At 42.1% G+C, this 18987-nt stretch overlaps 1 protein-coding gene across 5 annotated transcripts in view; it reads left to right on the top strand.

The window, feature by feature from the left end:
- Positions 1–15230, top strand: part of NRF1 (nuclear respiratory factor 1) — a 149203-nt gene extending 133973 nt beyond the window's left edge. For 4 of the 5 annotated variants that reach the window (XM_037836170.1, XM_037836172.1, XM_037836171.1 and 1 more), the window contains exon 11: positions 13557–14653. In XM_037836170.1, the coding sequence (XP_037692098.1) occupies positions 13557–13720 (164 nt within the window). In that variant the 3' untranslated portion in view covers positions 13721–14653. Of the gene's footprint in view, positions 1–13556; positions 14654–14786 lie in introns of those variants that run through there. The other variant, XR_005216961.1, reaches the window with a different exon arrangement.
- Positions 15231–18987: the final 3757 nt, after the last annotated feature.

The raw sequence follows: 18987 nt of genomic DNA, 5'->3' as shown, positions 1-18987 counted from the left end.
ACATCTTTTCTATTGTAAATCTATCAAATTGGCTCTCAGAATCATTGAAGGGGTCTAAATATGGAAGTGGAGACACTGCTGTCAGCGCTGCTACAAAGACAGTGCTGTCAGATTGGCTCACCAAAGAGACATCCAGTAATTCTGACTTTGCCCTGCCCAGCCTCTCCTGATTGCTGGTAGCACTATAATGTTTAGCTAAATTGCATTGTTCTCAAATGCTGACCAAGTTCCCTGTATAGGGGCCTCTGGGCCTATGGGCCTATGGGGCTATGGGGCTCAGGAATGTTAAAATAAGCTGCTGGGGTCAGGCAGTAGAGGAAAGAACCTATGGTATAAATAAGGGAAATGTCTTTTAGGTGAATGCAAAGCATCCAGTTTCAGATTGAATTTCTGTCTGATCAAAGGCAGCTCTTCTAGTGTTATTATACAGGATGGGTGTCTGACTGATACATGTTTCTGATGTGTAGTTGGCATACTGGAAGCTCCAGAAAAGTTATAGAGCCTGTACTCTGGTTATTTAAATTTAAATGAATTAAAATCAAATAAAATTAAAAATTCAGTATATGCTAGGCTACATTTCAAGTGCTCAATAGCCACCATAGGAGACAGCTCACTAAAAGAATGCCATCGTCCCAGAAAGTTCTATTTGACAGCACTGTTTTAGAGTGGTCTGGACCTTTTGAAATGTCTTGAATGCTTAAGGAAACCTTGGAGTTTCTATTCAGCCTTGTTAGATGGGTAAAAGGAAATTTGAATGTTTCTGAGACAGCTCTTTCCAGTCATGTTACCAAACTCTGTTCTTTATCTTTTCATCATCTTTGATTTGTTTTTTTCCCTCCAAGAATCTCATGAACTTCCTCTCCTCCCTCCAAAATACTGAACTGTAACCAGTGTGAAAAACTATTTTATTGTTTAGGAATGTCTACTTTCAGCTGACCTGCTCTGTGGCTTTCCCTTCCTTAAGCTTTCATGGCCCTGCTGTTTATGACAGAAGAATTCCTTTTTTGTTGTGCAGAGCCTCTGGCTAACAAGAGAACATGTGAACACTCATGGGCCAAGAGCATGTATGTGAATTGTTCAATGTGTGGACAATGCAGAGTACAGACAACATTCCTGGGGATGGAACAATGGGCTGGTAGCACCTTTAGCAACTCTTGGGACCAAGGCAGGATCTTTATTCTTGCTTCCTCTGTTTGCCTGCCTCTGGGCTGAATTGTTAAAAAGAAAATTGCTTGACTCCTGGGAGAAAACCCATGGAAAAAACAATACTACTTCAAACTCAGTGTCTTTTTTTCTCAATCACTAAATCATGCAAACATAATGTTACTTATCCTCCTAGCAGCCCTATGAGACAGGCGAGGCCTGTTGGTTTTATAAATGTAAATATAGCCAACTCATAGTCATCACAGACAGATTATCTGTCATGCAGATTACTCATGACACATTTTAAATCCTTGGCCAGTTTCTCTAAGCAAGCCTCTGTAAGCCTGGACCATCTCCCCTACCCCCCGCTCAGCTGCTAGGTTCTTAAGAAATACAAATTAGTTTTCATATTAGCTTAAGGAAGACATAATTAGGAAGGTAAGTGTGCTACAAGAAAACCACATCATAAATACCAGTTTAGAGTGGGCGGTACTAAGAGCTGACTCAAAGATAAACCTTTATAAGCATGTACACCATTTGCCTTAAATATGCTGGCTTGTTTACCAAAGGAGTTGCAAAACCCTCTGTGGTGGGGATAGCAGAGGTGGCTTTGTAACCTGTGAGTCAGGGAAGCCTGTGAGGGAGTCTTCCCTGCCAACTGCCCCTCCACAGCAGGTTCTGGGCCCATCTTGCCCAGTGCTTTTTAAAAGTTCCGTGTTATTGTCACACACCTTTGTGGTAGAGTATGCAGGTTGCAAATGGATCCCGACTAAGATCTAGTACAAGACCAATCTTGTTTCATCTCCTCCTTTTTTTGAGGAGGAAGCTGTTAAATTTTAAAGCAAATTCCAGACATCATATCATTTCACCCATAAATCTTTCAATATGGACTTTTAAATATATATATAACCATAATGCCATTATCATACTTGGCAAAATTTAAAGTAATTCCTTAGTATCATATGAAATCCCCTCCATAGGTCCCCAGTTGTCTGAAAGATACCTTTTTACCCATGGTATGTTAGGATTGGGATCAAAATGGTGCCACATATTTTATTTAATTAATATATCTTTTTGTTCTGTTATTCTTTAACAGTTCCTTCTCCATTTTATCTGTCTTATCTATTTCATTTTTGCTTGTTTGTTATTGTTCCCCATGCCATTTATATTTCTTGAAGAATCCAGTATTTGTCCTGTATAATTCCCACATTCTGGATTTGATTGATTGCTTTCTTGTGGGTTTTTTTTTAATAAATTTTTTGGTTTAGAGTAATTCGATTAACAGAAAAGTTGCAAAGATAGTAGACAGTGTTCCCATATACCCTTCACCCACCTTCCCTTAATGTTAAATCATACATCACCAGAGTACATTTGTCATAACAAAGAACTTAATGTTGGTACAACTGTTAACTGAATGACAGACTTTATTTGGATTTCACCACTTCTTCCAATAATGTCCTTTTACCATTCCAGAGGCCAATCCAGGATACCACATTCCATTAATCTTGTGGTATTGTTAACCTGTTTCCTGTATCCCATGCATTTCCTATAAACTGGTAGATAGATATAAAAGAGACTTGTTGAGATTGATGTTGAGTTGTTTTTGGCAGGAATACTTTAAAGGTGGTGCTGCAGGCATCTACATCACATCCAGACCCTTGTGATGTCTGGTTGTGCCGTATTTAGTGTTAAGATTGGTCAGTAGATTATGGTTGTAAACCCTGTATTATTATGAATGTTGTCAATGTCCCTTTCACCTAATGGTTTTAGCAAGCATTGATGATCTTTGCATAGATCAATTACTTCACAAAGGATTACAAAATGGTGGTTTTTCTGTAATTCCTTCTGCATTTATTAGCTGAAATTCTTTTATAAAGAACTTGTCTCCATTAACAATTTGGTTATACTAAGTAGAATTCAACTAGGAAAGGCAAAATAAATAGTTGATTAAATGAAGTTTATTAGGATATTTCTTTCTCTATGACTAGCAAGTCCCTTAACTGTCCATTTATTTCCACTTTCCAAACTGCTGTCTCCAATCTCTCCAATACAGAATCTGCTAAATGAGGAGTTGAAAAAACGTCATGCGGGTTACCTGGATCTCCTTTTGCTTTGATATTGACATTCTTTTTGTGACCTTCCTTTTCTTGTCCTATAACTGTCTTTCCATCTGTCTTTGTTATTCTCACCGTTTCTATCTGCTGTCCTGCCTACTAGACTAGCATCTTAATTTCCTTTTATCTTCTCCCATTTCTGTACCAGTACATACCATGCCTTTGCCTGTTCCTTCATATTAACAGTGGCCTTCTTTAGACATCAACCACTGATTTAAAATTCTTTCCAGACCTGCAAATGAAATTTTTTAAAGCACTTCCCTCCTGCTTACCAGACCTAAAAACACCTATAGGTACCTTTGATAGCTCTTTAAAAACTGCAGGAGTTACTCAAGTAATACCATATATGGTTTTATAAATGGTCATAGCCTTCTGGTTTGTCATTCAAACCAGCATTTTCCTGATACATATAGTTAGCTGTCATGTCTATATACTACAGAAGGCAGTACATGTGAATTGTAATTTTATTTCTTTGGGTTTTAAGGATATTTCTCTTCTACCCCTTGTTCTGTTTATTTGATCACTTAATTGTTTAGCTCTCTATTTTCTCTCACAACCATCAATATTTTTCTCCCTACTAAAAGATATTTCCATGACCAACGTGGAAGGCCTTAGGACTGAAAGATTCAGTTACAGCAAACAACAACTCCCAAAGGTTTCCTAGATTGTGAGGGTAAATGAAAGGCCCATTCTTCCTCAGGCTGTCTGTCCTGCTCTATCTTGCCATGGGGTGGAATGGGGACATGGGGAGGGCAATCTGGGTAACCCTAATCAGACCTGCAACCCCATGCTCTGCTTGGCTCAAGCCTATTTTCTTAGTTTCTGGAGGGGTCTAGAAAATTATCAGTGATGACATCAGAGCATAGTGTCCCTGATCATCTCATATATTTAACACTCTTAATATTGGTTAATGGGTTTAGCTAGATTATTTGACATGTACCAGATCAGCAGCTACTTCATATACATCAGGGCGAGTTTCATTTCCAGGGCCAATTCTATCACTGCATTTCAGAAGGAAGCTGCCTGCCAGCCCATCTGCCTTGATTTCATGGCTTTTATCTCCAGTCTTTACATCTTTGAAGGCCTTTGGCAAACGATGTGCTTCCTGGCGGGAGCAAATAGCTCCTGAAAAGAGATCTGTACTGTCTCTGCTTTACTTTCTGTTTCCTGAGAGCTTTAGTCTGACATCCGTGACCCCAACCAGATTCATCAAACCTCTTATTCAAAGTCATCTTTGAAAAGCAGCTAACATTTATTGTATACCTACTGTGTGCCAGGCCCTGTGCCAGACTTCACCTGTGTTGGCACATCTAGTTCTCAACAACCCTGTGACGGTAGTAATTATCATTTTACATATAAGAAAACTGAGACTCACACGCCATTAAGTGGCCGAACCAGATTCACCTGTAGGGCTTTCTGTTGGGAAGCCTTTAATGGAAGTGAAATTTACCCTTATATAAAATGCACCTGAACTACCACATAGCATTTGGCTGTAGTGCATTAAGGAAATCATTGTAGAGAAAATCCATCTTCATTCTGGAGAAGAGTAAAAGGCTTCAAGGCTCTTGACTCTGCAGAGGTCAAGGCCAAAGGAAATGTAATCAAGTTTCTTAAAATCTTGAAGAATATGATCAGTGTCAGTAAACAATTATTGAGCACCTACTATGTTCCAGTTGCCCAGTATTCAAAGACATAGTTCTGCCTACAATCTAAGTAAACATGTTTTTCACAGGAAAAACAATAATTGCTTGTATACAGTAACACAGACCTCGTGCCAAATGAGTGGTGGAGGTGGTAAAATCACAGGAAGGAGAGAACCTGTAGGCTTTCCATCTGGGGTAACTCCATGGGAAATGTGGAAATTGTTGGAAGAACAGGACTTAGATTGGCAGGGGGGTAATTCTGAGCAGGGGAGTCCACCTGAGCAAGTATATGTGTGGTGTTCATGGGACATTGAGAAGACAGGTATGGTTGTAATGAAGGGATAATATAGGGTATTTATAGGAAGCGCTGGTATAATACCTCACCTGTTAGCCATTTAGACTTTATTTTTCAGATAGTGAAAAGGCCCTGAAAGTAGTTTCTTTGGTGGAGCGGGATGGCCATTGCCAAACAGTATTTCAAGATTTAGCTAACTGTGATGTGGAGTCTTACTCATCAAATCTCAGAATACTAAAAGAAGTTAATCTTGGGAAAAATAAGTGAGTTCCATAAATAAATAGTCTGTAATTAAAAAACATATGTGTATATGTATATACTTACACACACACATGCATGCATATATATATTTCATTACATAGCAGGCAAGTGATGAAACTCATTACCCAGGAGAGGTCAGGAGTGGAGGAGGTGAGCTCATGAATGATAGAACCACAGAGTGTGCAAGGCTGTGACCCTAACCTTTAAAGTTATTCTCATTGGCGCCTGTGGTCTACCACAGGCATCAGACCACTGTAGCACCTCTTGGCCCCCGTTTTGTAGAAAAAAAAGACCAAACTCCTTAACTTGAATGAATGATCATTTACATTAGAAGACAAAACTAGGCTTATGAGTTGGTAGCACTGTCTGCCACCCATGTAATACAATTTGAGAGACCCTAGACCACCCCCTGTCCAAAAGTGTATTTCCTTTTATAATTACTTATATCTTAAGCTCCACTACTACAGATTATTTTCAGTCTTAAAAGGAATTTTTTTTTGGCGGGGGGGGATCAGTTAAGAGCTTCCTATTACTGTACCTATCAAATTTTTAAATATAAATATCCTTTGCCCAGGAAATCATACTCTTAGGCATTATCCTGCAGATACACAGTGTACTTGCATGTGTGAGAAATTATATATACATTTGGCATAACAGCAAAAGGTTGGGGAAACATGAGGATAAGTCATCAGAGCCCTGGTTAATCAAATTCAAGTACTTCCATACAATTGAATACTATGTAGCTGTTAAAAAAAATACAAGGCAGCTCTCTCTCTATGTAAAAGGAAAGATCACCAAAGAAAGCAAAGTACAAAATAGTATAAATATGCATTGTTTGGGTCTGGAAAATTACAGACACGCACATGTTTCCAAATGCATAGAATATCTCAGATTGACTGTAAGCCATCCAAGAGGCTGGCCATGGTAGTTACCTCTGGGAAGGGGAACTGGGTGACTGGGAGGGAGGGAGAGTAGTTTACTTTTTTCCATTCTGTACCTTTTTGTGGTGTTTTAATTTTGTACTCTGTGTTACCTATTTTTAAAAATTAAAATAATAAGTCTCTGTTAAAATACAGATTCTCCTGGAAAGAGTTAAACTTTAAAGTGACCGGTGAACACCTATGAGGAAGGGGTGACCTAATGAGAGGAGCAGGACCCCCTAAGAATGGATCCTGTGTAGGGATCTCTTTAAAGCAGGGCAAAACAGAAGCCAGGCAATTTGGTGCTCAGTCTCCCTATGATCCCTCCCCAGAAGGGCATTGGACTTGCAGGGATGAGGAGTGTCCGGCGGGGAGTGGGTGAGTTGTGTCCAGAGCTGGCCTAGCCTGGGAATCTGAATTCTGAGAGCATTTCCCTCGTATCTAACATCTCATATGGAATTTTGTTAAAGATCCCTCCTGCTGCTATGTGGAGAGGAGACTTAAGTAGAGGAAAGGCTGAAGCAGGGCAGTCACGTAGGATGCTAAAATGTAGACCAGGCAAGAGATGATAGCAGTTTGCCAGGGAGGTAGCAGTAGAAGTGGTTGAATTCTGGGCTTATATTTGAAGGTGGGGTTGACAGGATTTGCTGATGTACTGGATGTGAAGTAAGGATGACTTCCAAGTTTTTGACCTCAGCAACTAGAAGGACGTAATTGCCATTTATTGAGATGGGAGAAGACTGGGAGGAGTATATTTGACCATTTGGACTCAAGAATGATACCCAACTGGTAGAAAAATAGAGCGGGGTCAGTTCTCATTGTCTTTTACAGAGAAATGTCCTGGAACCAGGAGTTCCTCCAGGGATTTTCATCTGACTGCTGTTTGACAAGGAAATCCTTGTGCTGGGACCTGAAGCTTCTGAATCACCTTTGGCCTCTTTTTCCATCTGGTCAACTCTGTAAACCCAACCGAAGAGCCTGAGAGGAGAGGTGGCAGGAAGCCCAGAGAGAAGAGTCCTTTCCCTTCCAGGTCCTGGGCAGCCCCTGGCCATAGTGCTAGGTGTTAAGGGCACCCCAGGGTATGGAAAGGCTCCCAGAACAAGAGCGTGGACACTTGGCCTTGATCTTGAGGGGGAGAATCATTTATTCCTCTCTTCATCTCTGTTTCCTTTTTTTTTTTTTCCAAGTAAAATTCTTATCTGTTTACGTTTGAATTTAAAAAAAGAGAAAGGGGACTGGATTTACTGAATTGGATGAACTCTAAGATTTCTTGTAGTTTTAAAATATTGGGGCAGTAGAAATTGTTCTTCAGGATTTTATAAGGATGTGCCTTTATTGATAAGCCCACGGTTCTGCCAAAGGAGCTAGCCTCTCATCGTGAAACACCTGCCTACCTCCTTATCCAGGGTCTTGGCAGAAATCAAATGATATGCACGGGTGGGGAGGGCTTTGAAAAGTGCTATACAAGTGGCAAGGCAGCCTTAGGACTATGGGGTGTCTGAAAAACTAAAAGGAAAACTCCAGATCCTTAACGTAGAGTGTAAAGGGCTTTCTGTTGCTTTATCAATCGGAATGACCCAAAATACAAGCTTGGATTAACATGCACCTTCCAGATTAGGGCTAATCAGGGGCAGACTGAGCAGATGCAGGGACAATCCCAGCCTGATTACTGTACCTCAGCATTTAATCATCTCTCTTCCAAGGGCAGCTGGGCAGACTTAGTGCGTACTCAGTTCCAAAGCCTCCAGTCCCCTCCCCCTTTCCCTTGCCACGGACATAAAGGCTGCTAGGTCAGACACTGAGACGATTTAATCTAATCCTATGTCAAAATGCCTGTGTGTGTGTGAGAGAGAGAGAGAGATCCTAAAAGCCCCACAATTGGATGATATTACAATTACCATTGAGGTGGACTGAAACTGCATGTGAAAATAATGGAATTGGGATTTTAAGGTATTTGAGTTTATGAAATGACCCCTATATATAGAATGTCTCCCTCTGAAAAGCTTTTAAGATGCATAGACACTGTCACCCGTTATTCACCCCGTGTGCAGGTTTGTTTGAGTCATTTCATCACTCAGTGGTAGAGGCTGAATTTGTTCCTTCTCTAAGTGTGCAATGGGGTACAGAAGATGTAATCTCAGAAAATGTTTTTTTTCCAGGTGAATCCTGAATGTAGCATTTTAAAATTCTGTTCTGGGCTGGGAGCTTCCATTCTATAACAGCCTAATTACCCAGTCTTAATTTTAAGAGGGATACAGGTTAAATTTCAGGGAAGGCAGGTTTCATTCGTGACCATAGAAAACATTTATTCAGCACCCACTGACTGCTAAGGACTCAAAGATTCAGGCTCATTCTCTCCCTTAAGGAATTTACAGTCTCCTTGGGGACAAGGCGTGCAAACAGCGATGACAAATAAGATCAGTGCCTCCGTGGAGGCATGTATAAGGTGCTGTGGGACCACAGGGGAAGGGTATTTAAGACAGAGGAACAGAAGCTTGAGCTGACTATTGAAGGAAGCATATGAACCCTTTCAAGGAACAAGTCTGAGACAGTCATTTGAGGCAGAAATAACTGTGTATGTAGGTGTAACTGAACAATGGGGGCCAACAAGAAAGGTTTGAACACCTGCAAAGGGATTTGGACTTTATATCCCATGGGCCATTGGAAACCACTGAAGAGTTGTAAAGGAGAGTGACAAGATCAGTTTGTATGCTCAAAAGACCATTCTGGTTATATAGCAGTGTCAGCCAATATGTATTTTTGCATTTGAACCTTTTTCCATTTTATTCTGGGACAGATCTTCCATGATACAAAAAAAAACAAAAAACAGTGTTTTAATAAACAGTGTTGGGCAGGAAACAAGCACATCATAAATCAGGTGAAAGAGATTTAACTCTGACAGTTCTTTAAACTTCTGTCCTCCACTCCAGCCCCCACCAAGGCTAATTGATCACTCTTAGGAAGGCTCTTCCTAATTACAGTAGTAACTGTATTTGTAAGGTGTGTAACTTGTTGCCTGAGTTTGGTGTGCTGGGAACTGAATCAAGCCCAGAGTTAAAAGCATTGCGATGAGACTGCTCTTTGCTTTTGGTTTGGTTGCCATATGCCATGTGGGTTTGGGGGAGAGTTACAAAGGTGTCCTGTCTTTGCCACTAGGCATTCTGGGTTACTTTATTAGCTTTACCTATTTTGACCAGAGGAGATTATGAAAACGGTGATGATCAGGATACACGGGGGTTGTGGTGGGGGTTGAAGGGGTTGAATGGCTGCCTTGTATATTCACACCCATACTTGTGGCCTGATGACTGGAGAGTGGGACCTGGCTGTGTACGGGTTAAGCCAACAATACATTCCCTTGGCCTCTTGCCCTTGGTGCTGTGTTGATGCCAATTTGTGCCAGACTTTGAACCTCATAGTGTGGGAAATATAAAATGAACCAGAGCCAGACCTGGCCTTGAAGAAGCCCTCAAACAAGTGGGAAGGCCTGTACACACTCATTAACTGGCCCAAGCTGGATTATACGCTCCTGGCTTGATGCCTATTGAGAATCCCAGTGGACACCAGAGGAGGCTGTACTGAGTATTGACTGGGTCCGGGGTGGGGCAGGCCTCCAAGAGGACAACTGGACTGAGTTTTAAAGGGGAGGTAGTGGGGGTGAGGGAATTCCAGTAGCTGAACAACCCGAGCATAGGGCCAAGAGAAAGGAATATGACCAAGATGTTATGTTGGGGGAACTGAGAGTAGTCCAGGGGGCTGCCCAGAGCACAGGCTGCCTGGCGGACGGGGTGGGAGGTGGGGGGAGTACTGGAAAGATAGAGCAGAGCAAATCATGAAAGTCCTCGAATACCATTCTAAAGCATTTAAACTTTATTATAGGCTTTGGGAACCTTTTTAACGTCATGGGATTTGAAAGTTTAAAATTAGGTGAGTGACCTGTTATGGAAAGGTAATTCGGGTGGCAGGTTGGGGTGAACTGAAAGAAAGATTGATTTAGAGACATTTAAGAGCCATTTGCAAAGGTCTAGATAAAAGAAATTGAGCCCTACAACTCTCTGAAGCCAATGCCTGACCTCCCAGCCCTCATTCCTCCCAGCCCCACGTGAGAGTGCCCAGCTGGCCACTGTCTCCTCCTCTTTTCAGGCTCCAGCATCTCAAGTGTGAGGAGTGGCTAGATAGGCTTCCATTTCTGTTAACTCATACAAAAGTGGTCCTGGATTTTCAAAAATGACAATCATCAAGCTTGGTTTTATGTTGCATCATCAAATACTTATCCCTACACTTGCAAAACATACCACTAGAAGTTGTAACTGAGAAGTTAGGATTTAACAAATGATTATGAACACTGAATTATTACATAGATATTTCTTTTTAGTATCTAGTGTATTAGAACAGCCTAAAGGAAATAACTGAAATTGAACTGTAACCCATATTATACTTTGAAACTTCCTTGATAACTACTTGTTAAACTGCAATGTGAAATTTATCACTTTTCTGCATGTTATATTTCACAATAAAACAATGTTAAAAACAAAAAAACTTAGCCCTAGAAAACAGTTAGAAACAGTTTAACATTGTAAAATAACACTTTATTTTGTTTGTTTTTGTTTTTTTTTTTTTGCATGAGAAAATATTCTAACATAACTTTTTAAAATTAATTTTTAATTTCACCAAACTAATAGGTTTTAAATGTCAGAGGACTAAAAGCTTTTTTTAAAAAGTCTGCAACTCAAAGGTAACACTTTCTGCTTTTTTTTTTTTTTTTTTTTTTTTGTGGTATATATCTTCATGGCTCTAAATAACAGTCTTATATTGTTATTTTTTGAGTTAAGACTGTCACAATTTTTAGTTAACTTAGTGTTCACATTGTATTTGTAGCTTTGAAAAAATTGTTCACTGCCAAGATAAGCAGTGAATTATGATTACATTTACCTTTTTGTATAACTTTTATTTTCTGTTAAAGTTAATACATGCTTCTTTTTGCTTCTACTTTTTAAAGTAGGAATCACCAGTTCTACCCAACTAATGCAAATGGAAGCCCCTCTCTGTACTCTTTCCCACATGGTCAAATGTGTCAGCTCCTCGGTGCCATTTTACCCCAGGGTGCCCTGCCCTCCTCAGGCCTGCTGCCCAGCGCTCATCTTGGGCCCCTTGTCTTCATCCCAGAGCTCCCTTCACCATCCTCTAGAGTGGAGTCAGTCTCCTAGATTGTACAACCACTCCTTTCATAGTTTTCATCTTCAGAGCTTGCTGGGAAAAGGTGCATGGGTGGCCCATTTATTTGAGCCCTCACTATCTGGAGATGTCTTTGATCTGCCTCTGCACTTACTTCATGGGCAGGGTATAGAATTCTAGATTGAAAGCCTTTTCTTTCATTGCTCCCTTCTTCTAGCTTCCAGATTGCTGCTGAGAAATCTCACTCTGTGTTCTGATTTGCAGATCTTTTTATATGACCTTTTTTTTTCCTTTCTGGGAGCTTTTAGGATCTTTTCTTTATCCCTGATAGTCCAAAATTTTGCAAAAATGTTTCTTAGTGTCTAGATCTTTTCTATCTATTGTGCTGGATATCAAGTGGGCCTTTTCAATCTGACACTCGTGTCTTTCAGTTCTGAGAATTTACTTATAATGTCTCTGATTATTTCCTACCTTCTATTTTTTCTTTTCTCTCTGGAATTGTCTATTATCAGAGGTTGGATCTCCTAGATTATTTATAAGTCTCATATTTTCTCTCCTACTTCCCCTTTTTTAATCTTTTCTTTTCTACTCTGAAAGATTTCCTTGTCTTTATCTTCTGGTCCTTCTGAATTTATTTCATCTATTGAATTTTTAATCTTAAAGAGCTCTTTTAAAATTTTTCTCATACTCCTTTTTTATAGAATGGTATTCTTATGATACAAATCTTCTCTTCTCTCTCTGAGAATATTAGAGTCTGGGGGTGCATTTCATTCTTGTTTTCTGCTCCCCACATTGTCCCTGCTATCTCTGTGTAACTTAAGAGTAAGACACTGAAATGCTGATTGGAGGCAGCACGTGCAGGGACAGAGCTTGTTGACCTGTGGGCTTCAATGTGAGTGTTAAGACAGCAGACCAGATTTTTCACTGCCTCCCCATCCTCCAAATACCACTACTGAGAAATCTTTTCTTTAAACCTCTCCAGGTCAGTTTCTCAGTACAATGAATGAACCGCAGATATTCCAGGGAAAAAGGTCCGTGTATCTTGAATAGTGGGTTGGGGGATCTACTGGTCCAGTCAGTTGAATACAAACTTTCAGCTAATTCCTGTCTTCAGCCTCACCCCTCTTTCTGCAATATCTAGGTCTCCAGGTCCTGAGTCTTCTGAGGTTTGTGGGCAAACCAACTTGCTTCTTTTAGTGTTCCCCTCTCTGGGCACAGGAGTTGCAACTTCCATCTTTCTGCCAAGTCAGAGCCACTTGACATTTGCTTGCATCTTCCAAAAATATGACCTCCCTCATTTATGTCCTTCCCCTCCCCCTTTACTACAATCTTAGTTTCAAGATGAAGTGGAGGTAGATATGTATATCCGTATTCTGCCTTATTTAACTGGAAATGCCTTTTTAAAAATTGACCTCGAAATGTGTTTAAAATTTTTATTTGCCTGTGAAATCTAAAAATCAGGAAACCAATGACTTAGGCTACTTTTTTAATAAACTTAACTCAGAAAGGAAGGACACAGAGCAGTGGCAGAGGACAGGACAGAATTTAGGGAGAAACTTTCAGTTTTCAAGCTGAGAGAAACTTGAGCATGGGCAGAAAGCGAGTTGAAGAAGGCAGTATAACTGAATATCAACAAGAATGAATGGTGGCCTGTTCACAGTGGAAGAAAGTTAGAGGGGGGTGAGCTTCAGAGAAGAGGAGTTCACACCTGAAGGACCCATGTGTCCACAGCTGGAGGCAGGCAGGCTCAGCACTTGGGGGTTGGGGGGCCCTGCCCTGAGGCATGTGTTGCACAGTTTCTCCAAGCCTTTCTTTCCTGATAACCTGTTTTTTAAAAATTAGAATTGGTGAGTAAAGACATTTATTTGTGCCTGAGCAATGAGTATGTGATTCGCCGGGGCTGGCAAACAGCGGTGCCCTGAAGGGCGAGCACTGGTGGCCACTGTGCAGCCAGCCCCTGGGGACTGAGCACAATCCCCACCAACGTGTCTTCCCTTTGTCTCCCCAGGCCTGGTCCAGATCCCTGTGAGCATGTACCAGACTGTGGTGACCAGCCTGGCCCAGGGCAATGGGCCAGTGCAGGTGGCCATGGCCCCCGTGACCACCAGGATATCGGACAGCACAGTCACCATGGACGGCCAGGCTGTGGAGGTGGTGACCTTGGAACAGTGACATGCAGCCATATCATGGCTTTGTTTCTAGTCTACTTCAAAATTTTTTACACGTTTGCAGAGGTGCAATCAAATGGAATTAAGTCTCTCGACTTCAGAAGAAAAGTTTTGTTAACCTTTGTTTTTAAAAGGAAGAAAGGCAGCAGATTTTGGAATTGCATTTTTTTAAGCACCACTTTTGATTTTCTGGCATCAGTGAAGTAAGATACTGCACTGTCAATTTCGCTGTCCCGAAAAAGCCAAATTGTGGCAGGACTTCTTTCTGCGGAAACATGTGTGTATACTTATGTGCTTGTATGTGTGAGTGTGAATATATGTATATGTGTACATATGGACACACACATTTACATATATATATATAAATATATAAATATATATATATGAAACCCGCATGGAATTATCTGTATGAAATCAAGGTGAGCTGTGGAAAAATAATTCACCCAGTTTAGTGGGTGGTACGGTACGTGGCCAGACACAGTCACCCGGTTTTTGTTCATACCAGGGTCATGCGTTGCGCTACTGACAAACTCAGGCAGAGGTGACCGTGCCATACACCAAAGCTGCCTCCCAGTGACCGCTCAGAACTCTCCCTGCTGGACTCACCTAAGGAAGGGGGTTCCAGAATGGGGTGGGGTCCAGAAAATATGTGTGCAGGGTCCAGGGGCCTTGTGGTCTGGCAGCTCAGATGCTCCTCGGGCTGGCCCAGGTGCTGACCTTGCCGCAGGCAGGTGAATGTCCTGAAAGCTCCCAGGCAGGGACCGGAGGGTTTTCCTCAGCCTCCCATCTCTTCCCCTTCCCAGGAAGCCTTCTCGATCTCATGACCCTTAAAATGTTGCTTTGGTTTTAAGGTCAGTCCTGGATTGGTCAAGTATATGAACTGAAGGTAACATGTATTGAGGGTTTGAGGAGCGTGTATGTGTGAGGGTACGTGTGGGTGCGTGGCTGGGGGGCGAGTGGGAAGGGGGGTGGGAGGGGCTGGAAGGGCAAAGGAAGGAGGGAGAAAAAAACTTCATAGACCAGGATACACCGATAGGAGCCATTTTCTCCTTTCCTGTTACTTTCTGTAGTTCTCCAGGGGAGACTCTGGAACTAAAAGGTGCGCCTGGCCCACCCGAGGCTGGCCATCACGTCACGGTGACATGTTAGAAGAGGAAAGGACTGAGGGTGTTTTCTGCACCCCTGGTTCAGGCCCTGCTTCAGAAGGAACTCCACAGATTTGGAGGCACATTTTCCCAGTGCGTCCTGGTGGGCCCAGGCCCCACCCAGCTTTCCTACTCACAGGTGTCGACTGGTCTGAATGTTCTTTTTATCTACTAAATTCTGCATTTTCTCAGCTACAAGCCCTGAATCTCCAGTGGCTAAATTCACCTGACTTCTCAACAGGCCAAATCTCTGCTCCTTGAGTACAGGGACAACTCTTCTCCTCCCCTCCCAGGTCCCCCGACGTGTGTGACAGTGTATTTAATGTGTTTTTTTAATGCGACATTAAAAGATTCTTCATGTCTTGCTCAGCCTTTGAGAAAGTTTCAAATTCTTGTATTTGCTTGTTTTATATAAAACTATCCAATGTTCTTTGTATGTTTTTTTCTGTACATAATGGGGGGAGGGTAGGGAAATTTAGGGATGAACAGTCCTAGGTCTACAGTTTGTTATTTTTTTAATTATTATTTTTTATCGTCATTGTGAAGCTGTCCAGGGGCTTTAAAGGCCGTGTTCCTTTGTGGTGAAATAACCTCCTAATAGTTTGAGAAATTGCCAAGAAGAAAAAAGCAAAACCCCAGTAGCAGAGCATGGATTCTGTGTTGTTTTCCATTGTCTATTACTGCCTCATTCAATAAATAGTTAAAAATGTGGCAACAGGAAGTGGAACTGTTCATCTCTCTAGGAGCACCTGACCTCTTAAACAAAAGCAACCATCTTTTGGGGTGCCTTTTTTTTAAAAGTTGCTTGTACTCGCATCAGTGTTTTTCAATCTGTGTTCTTGAAGTTTTAGCAAAACTCCATAAGGAGGGAGCTAAGGACAGGATCAGGGCCTCCTGCCCGGCTGCCCCTGCCACAGCAGCTCCACTGAATTGGGATTTGGGAGTTTTGTGGTTTAAGTTTTTTCCCAAACAAACATTCCCCCTCCCCCCACCAGTTTTATATCATGATATGAGGGGGACGGGAAATTCTAGCTTGAAAAATCCTAAAGATAGTTTTGAAAGCCTCTACCCTGGAGTTCTTTATTTAAGAGTTGATTTCATATCAGGGTGCCTCTGCATCATCTCCCAACGTAAGCGCTGTTACTATTGGCATGGTTTATCCTTAAAACATAGGCCCCAAGCCTTTATTTGTTTCCTTAGGTCCTCACTCATTGCTTTCCCACCCAGCTCATTGCCTTAACATGGCAACTCTTTCCAGCTTGAAGCTCTTTCTAAGCCCCCCAATAGTTTGCTTCTCCATATTTGTGCAGATTCTGTGCCTCAACCTGGAATGATCTGCTCTCTTTTCCACCTCCACCCCTTTCTTTTTGTTGTTGGATCTTTTGGTTGGTTTCCTGGTGATGATTAGAATAATTGAATGGGGAAGGCCACCAAAGGTTTTCTTGATGCTTCACTATGGCTCAGTAAAACCAATTACCTACCTCTCCCCGTTCTTGCACAAATGGCACACAGCTGTTTCCAACAGAGAGGATAGATCAGACAAAGAGGATTGATTGTGGCTGAATCAACCAGATATTACTGCTATTGGCCGTCCATGGAACTCTGGATTATCTAGAGTGCTTCTTTATCAGTCTTAATTGGTGTCTTACTGGGATCAAACCCTGATATGTCTGTCTCTAGAATCCTTGCTTTCTGTGCCAGCCACTCGGGTAGGTGGCAACAAAACAAGTGGCACATCAGGCTTCCATTTTTTTTAAAGTAACCTCTAGGAGTGTCATGAGCTCAGCCCATGTGCAAAATGCAGCCCCTCCCAATGGTCAGTGTTTTCTGAGGCCGTCATAAGGATTGCATCATGGTCCTTTCATAGGGCTCATGTACACAGAACAGCCTCCCAGTGGCAGGCCCTTTTCATCATCATCATCATCACACATACACAAAATCCATGTAGCAGGCACTCAGTACATCTCATTGGATAAGTGAACCTAGTTTTCCAGTGGTTCTTTATTCCAGAAAATTCAGGGAACCAAAATATTCATTCCCACAAATCTCCTTTAATCAAGTTTTTTTTTTTAATGAGAAAATAATCTTGATTTTATTCCTATGAATAATCTGGCCCTGTGATACTCTGACCAGGTGAAGGGCAGTGAAGATGTTAGTACCTGAACATTTGTGGGCATGAGCAATTACTCTTATGCTGTTTTCTTCAAAAGCTCCAGGAACCAAACATAAGAGAACAGTTAATCATAATATCAGGAACCACTGAGCAAGGCTTCGGCCAAGCCAAATCTTGGCAAAGGAGTGGAATTGTGAATCATCATTTGGTCTTAAGCCCCAGACAGCCTTTCAGCATCCTTGTGCCCTTGTGCTTAGGCTTTGGAGGTTAAAGCCTAGAGGCACAGAGATGGGGGAGCCACATGACTGGCCACACTGCACCTCCAGCCCAGACTTATGAGTTTTGGTGGGGTTCGTTCCTCCCCATTTCACTGTTCTACTGAGCTTCTCCTGCCTTCACTTTTGTAAAGAACAATGTTGAAATCAAAGAAATTAAACAAGTCGGGAATTTACCAAATTTGCTAAAATCACTGCAAGAAAACAGCTGTAAAAGTTATTTAAATTTTACATGTAACTTACTTTAATTAAAATTTTTAATTAAAAATTTTAATTCACAGGAGAAAATTTAAGGTAGACTAATCACATGACAGGATTTCTTACCCTGAGCCTCAGGGTTCTCATCTGTGCAAAACAGCAAACCTATGTGGACAGTGAATAACGACAGTTGGTGGGGCTTTATCAGTGTGGTCGTCCAAGTCCTTTGCTTCTCCCTGTAAAGCAGGTGGTTCAAGACGTAACTATTTTACCATGAGAAACCAGGGGCAGCAGCCGGCGGGCTCCAGAGCCAGGCGGAGCGGGGCTGATCTCGGCCGGGTATTTCCTAGGGGTGAGTCCCGCGACCCCCATTTCCTGCCGCAAAGCATCGCCCCTGCCCGCCTGAGGAGACCGAACAAGATGATGCAGGAAAGCGCCCTTTCCGGTTGTGAACCGCAGAAATCTGGGAAGTGACCTGAGCAAAGGTGCTGTATTTCCAGCCGGCGGGGGCCGCGGGCAGAGCTCCCCGAACCGCCGGGAGGGACAGCATGCCCGACTATCAGCCGCAGTCTCGGGAGCGCGTATCTGATTGGCCGACGGAGCCACGTGTCCACCTCCAGCCCAATCAGCGTCGGCCAGGGGAGCCTTGGCACAAACAAACCTGGGTGCTGGGGTCTTCCCCGTAGGTGGGGGCAGCTCTGGGAGGAAAGACCTGCGATTTGGGTCCACTCTAGTCCTCGCCAAGTGGTAGTTACCATCGTTACCTCCACCTCAGATGCTCTGCCATCCCCACAGCCTCGCTTTGCTTCTACCATGGCCAACACCGCCTTGGATCTGTGAAGGTTTGAGTCGGCAAATTAGGGGTCATTAGGGTGGGCATGCTTTCTTTAACCAACACTGTGTCCTAGGCCCCCACTCCCACCCTCCCCTGTTCCTAGGCCCCCACTCCCACCCTCCCCTGTGACCGCAAGGTAGTTTTTTTTTTAAATTCAGTTTTATTGAGATATAATTAACATATCACACAATCATCCGTGGTGTACAATCAACTGTTCACAGCACCATCATAGAGTTGTGCATTCATCACCCCAATCTGTTTTTGAACATTTTTCTTATACCAGAAAAAGTAAAAATAAGAAAAACACAAATCCTCCCCTCCTCCCACCCTGTTTTTTTAAATTCAGTTTTATTGAGATATATTCACATACCATCCATACAGTCATCCGTGGTGTACAATCAGCTGTTCACAGTACCATCATAGAGTTGTGCATTCATCACCCCAATCTATTATTGAACATTTTCCTTATACCAGAATCAGAATAAGAATAAAATGTAAAAATAAAAAAGAACACCCAAATCATCCCCCCCCCCATCCCACCCTATTGTTCATTTAGTTTTTGTCCCTACATCCATCCATACACTGGCTAAAGGGAGTGTGATCCACAAGGTTTTCACAATCACACTGTCACCCCTTGTAATCTATATTGTTATATAATTGTCTTCAAGAGTCAAGGCTACTAGGTTGGAGTTTGATAGTTTCAGA

The sequence above is a fragment of the Choloepus didactylus genome, chromosome 5 (genome assembly GCF_015220235.1).
Source record: "Choloepus didactylus isolate mChoDid1 chromosome 5, mChoDid1.pri, whole genome shotgun sequence".
In the NCBI taxonomy this organism is placed as follows: domain Eukaryota; kingdom Metazoa; phylum Chordata; class Mammalia; order Pilosa; family Megalonychidae; genus Choloepus; species Choloepus didactylus.
This window is presented reverse-complemented; position numbering and strand designations above follow the sequence as displayed.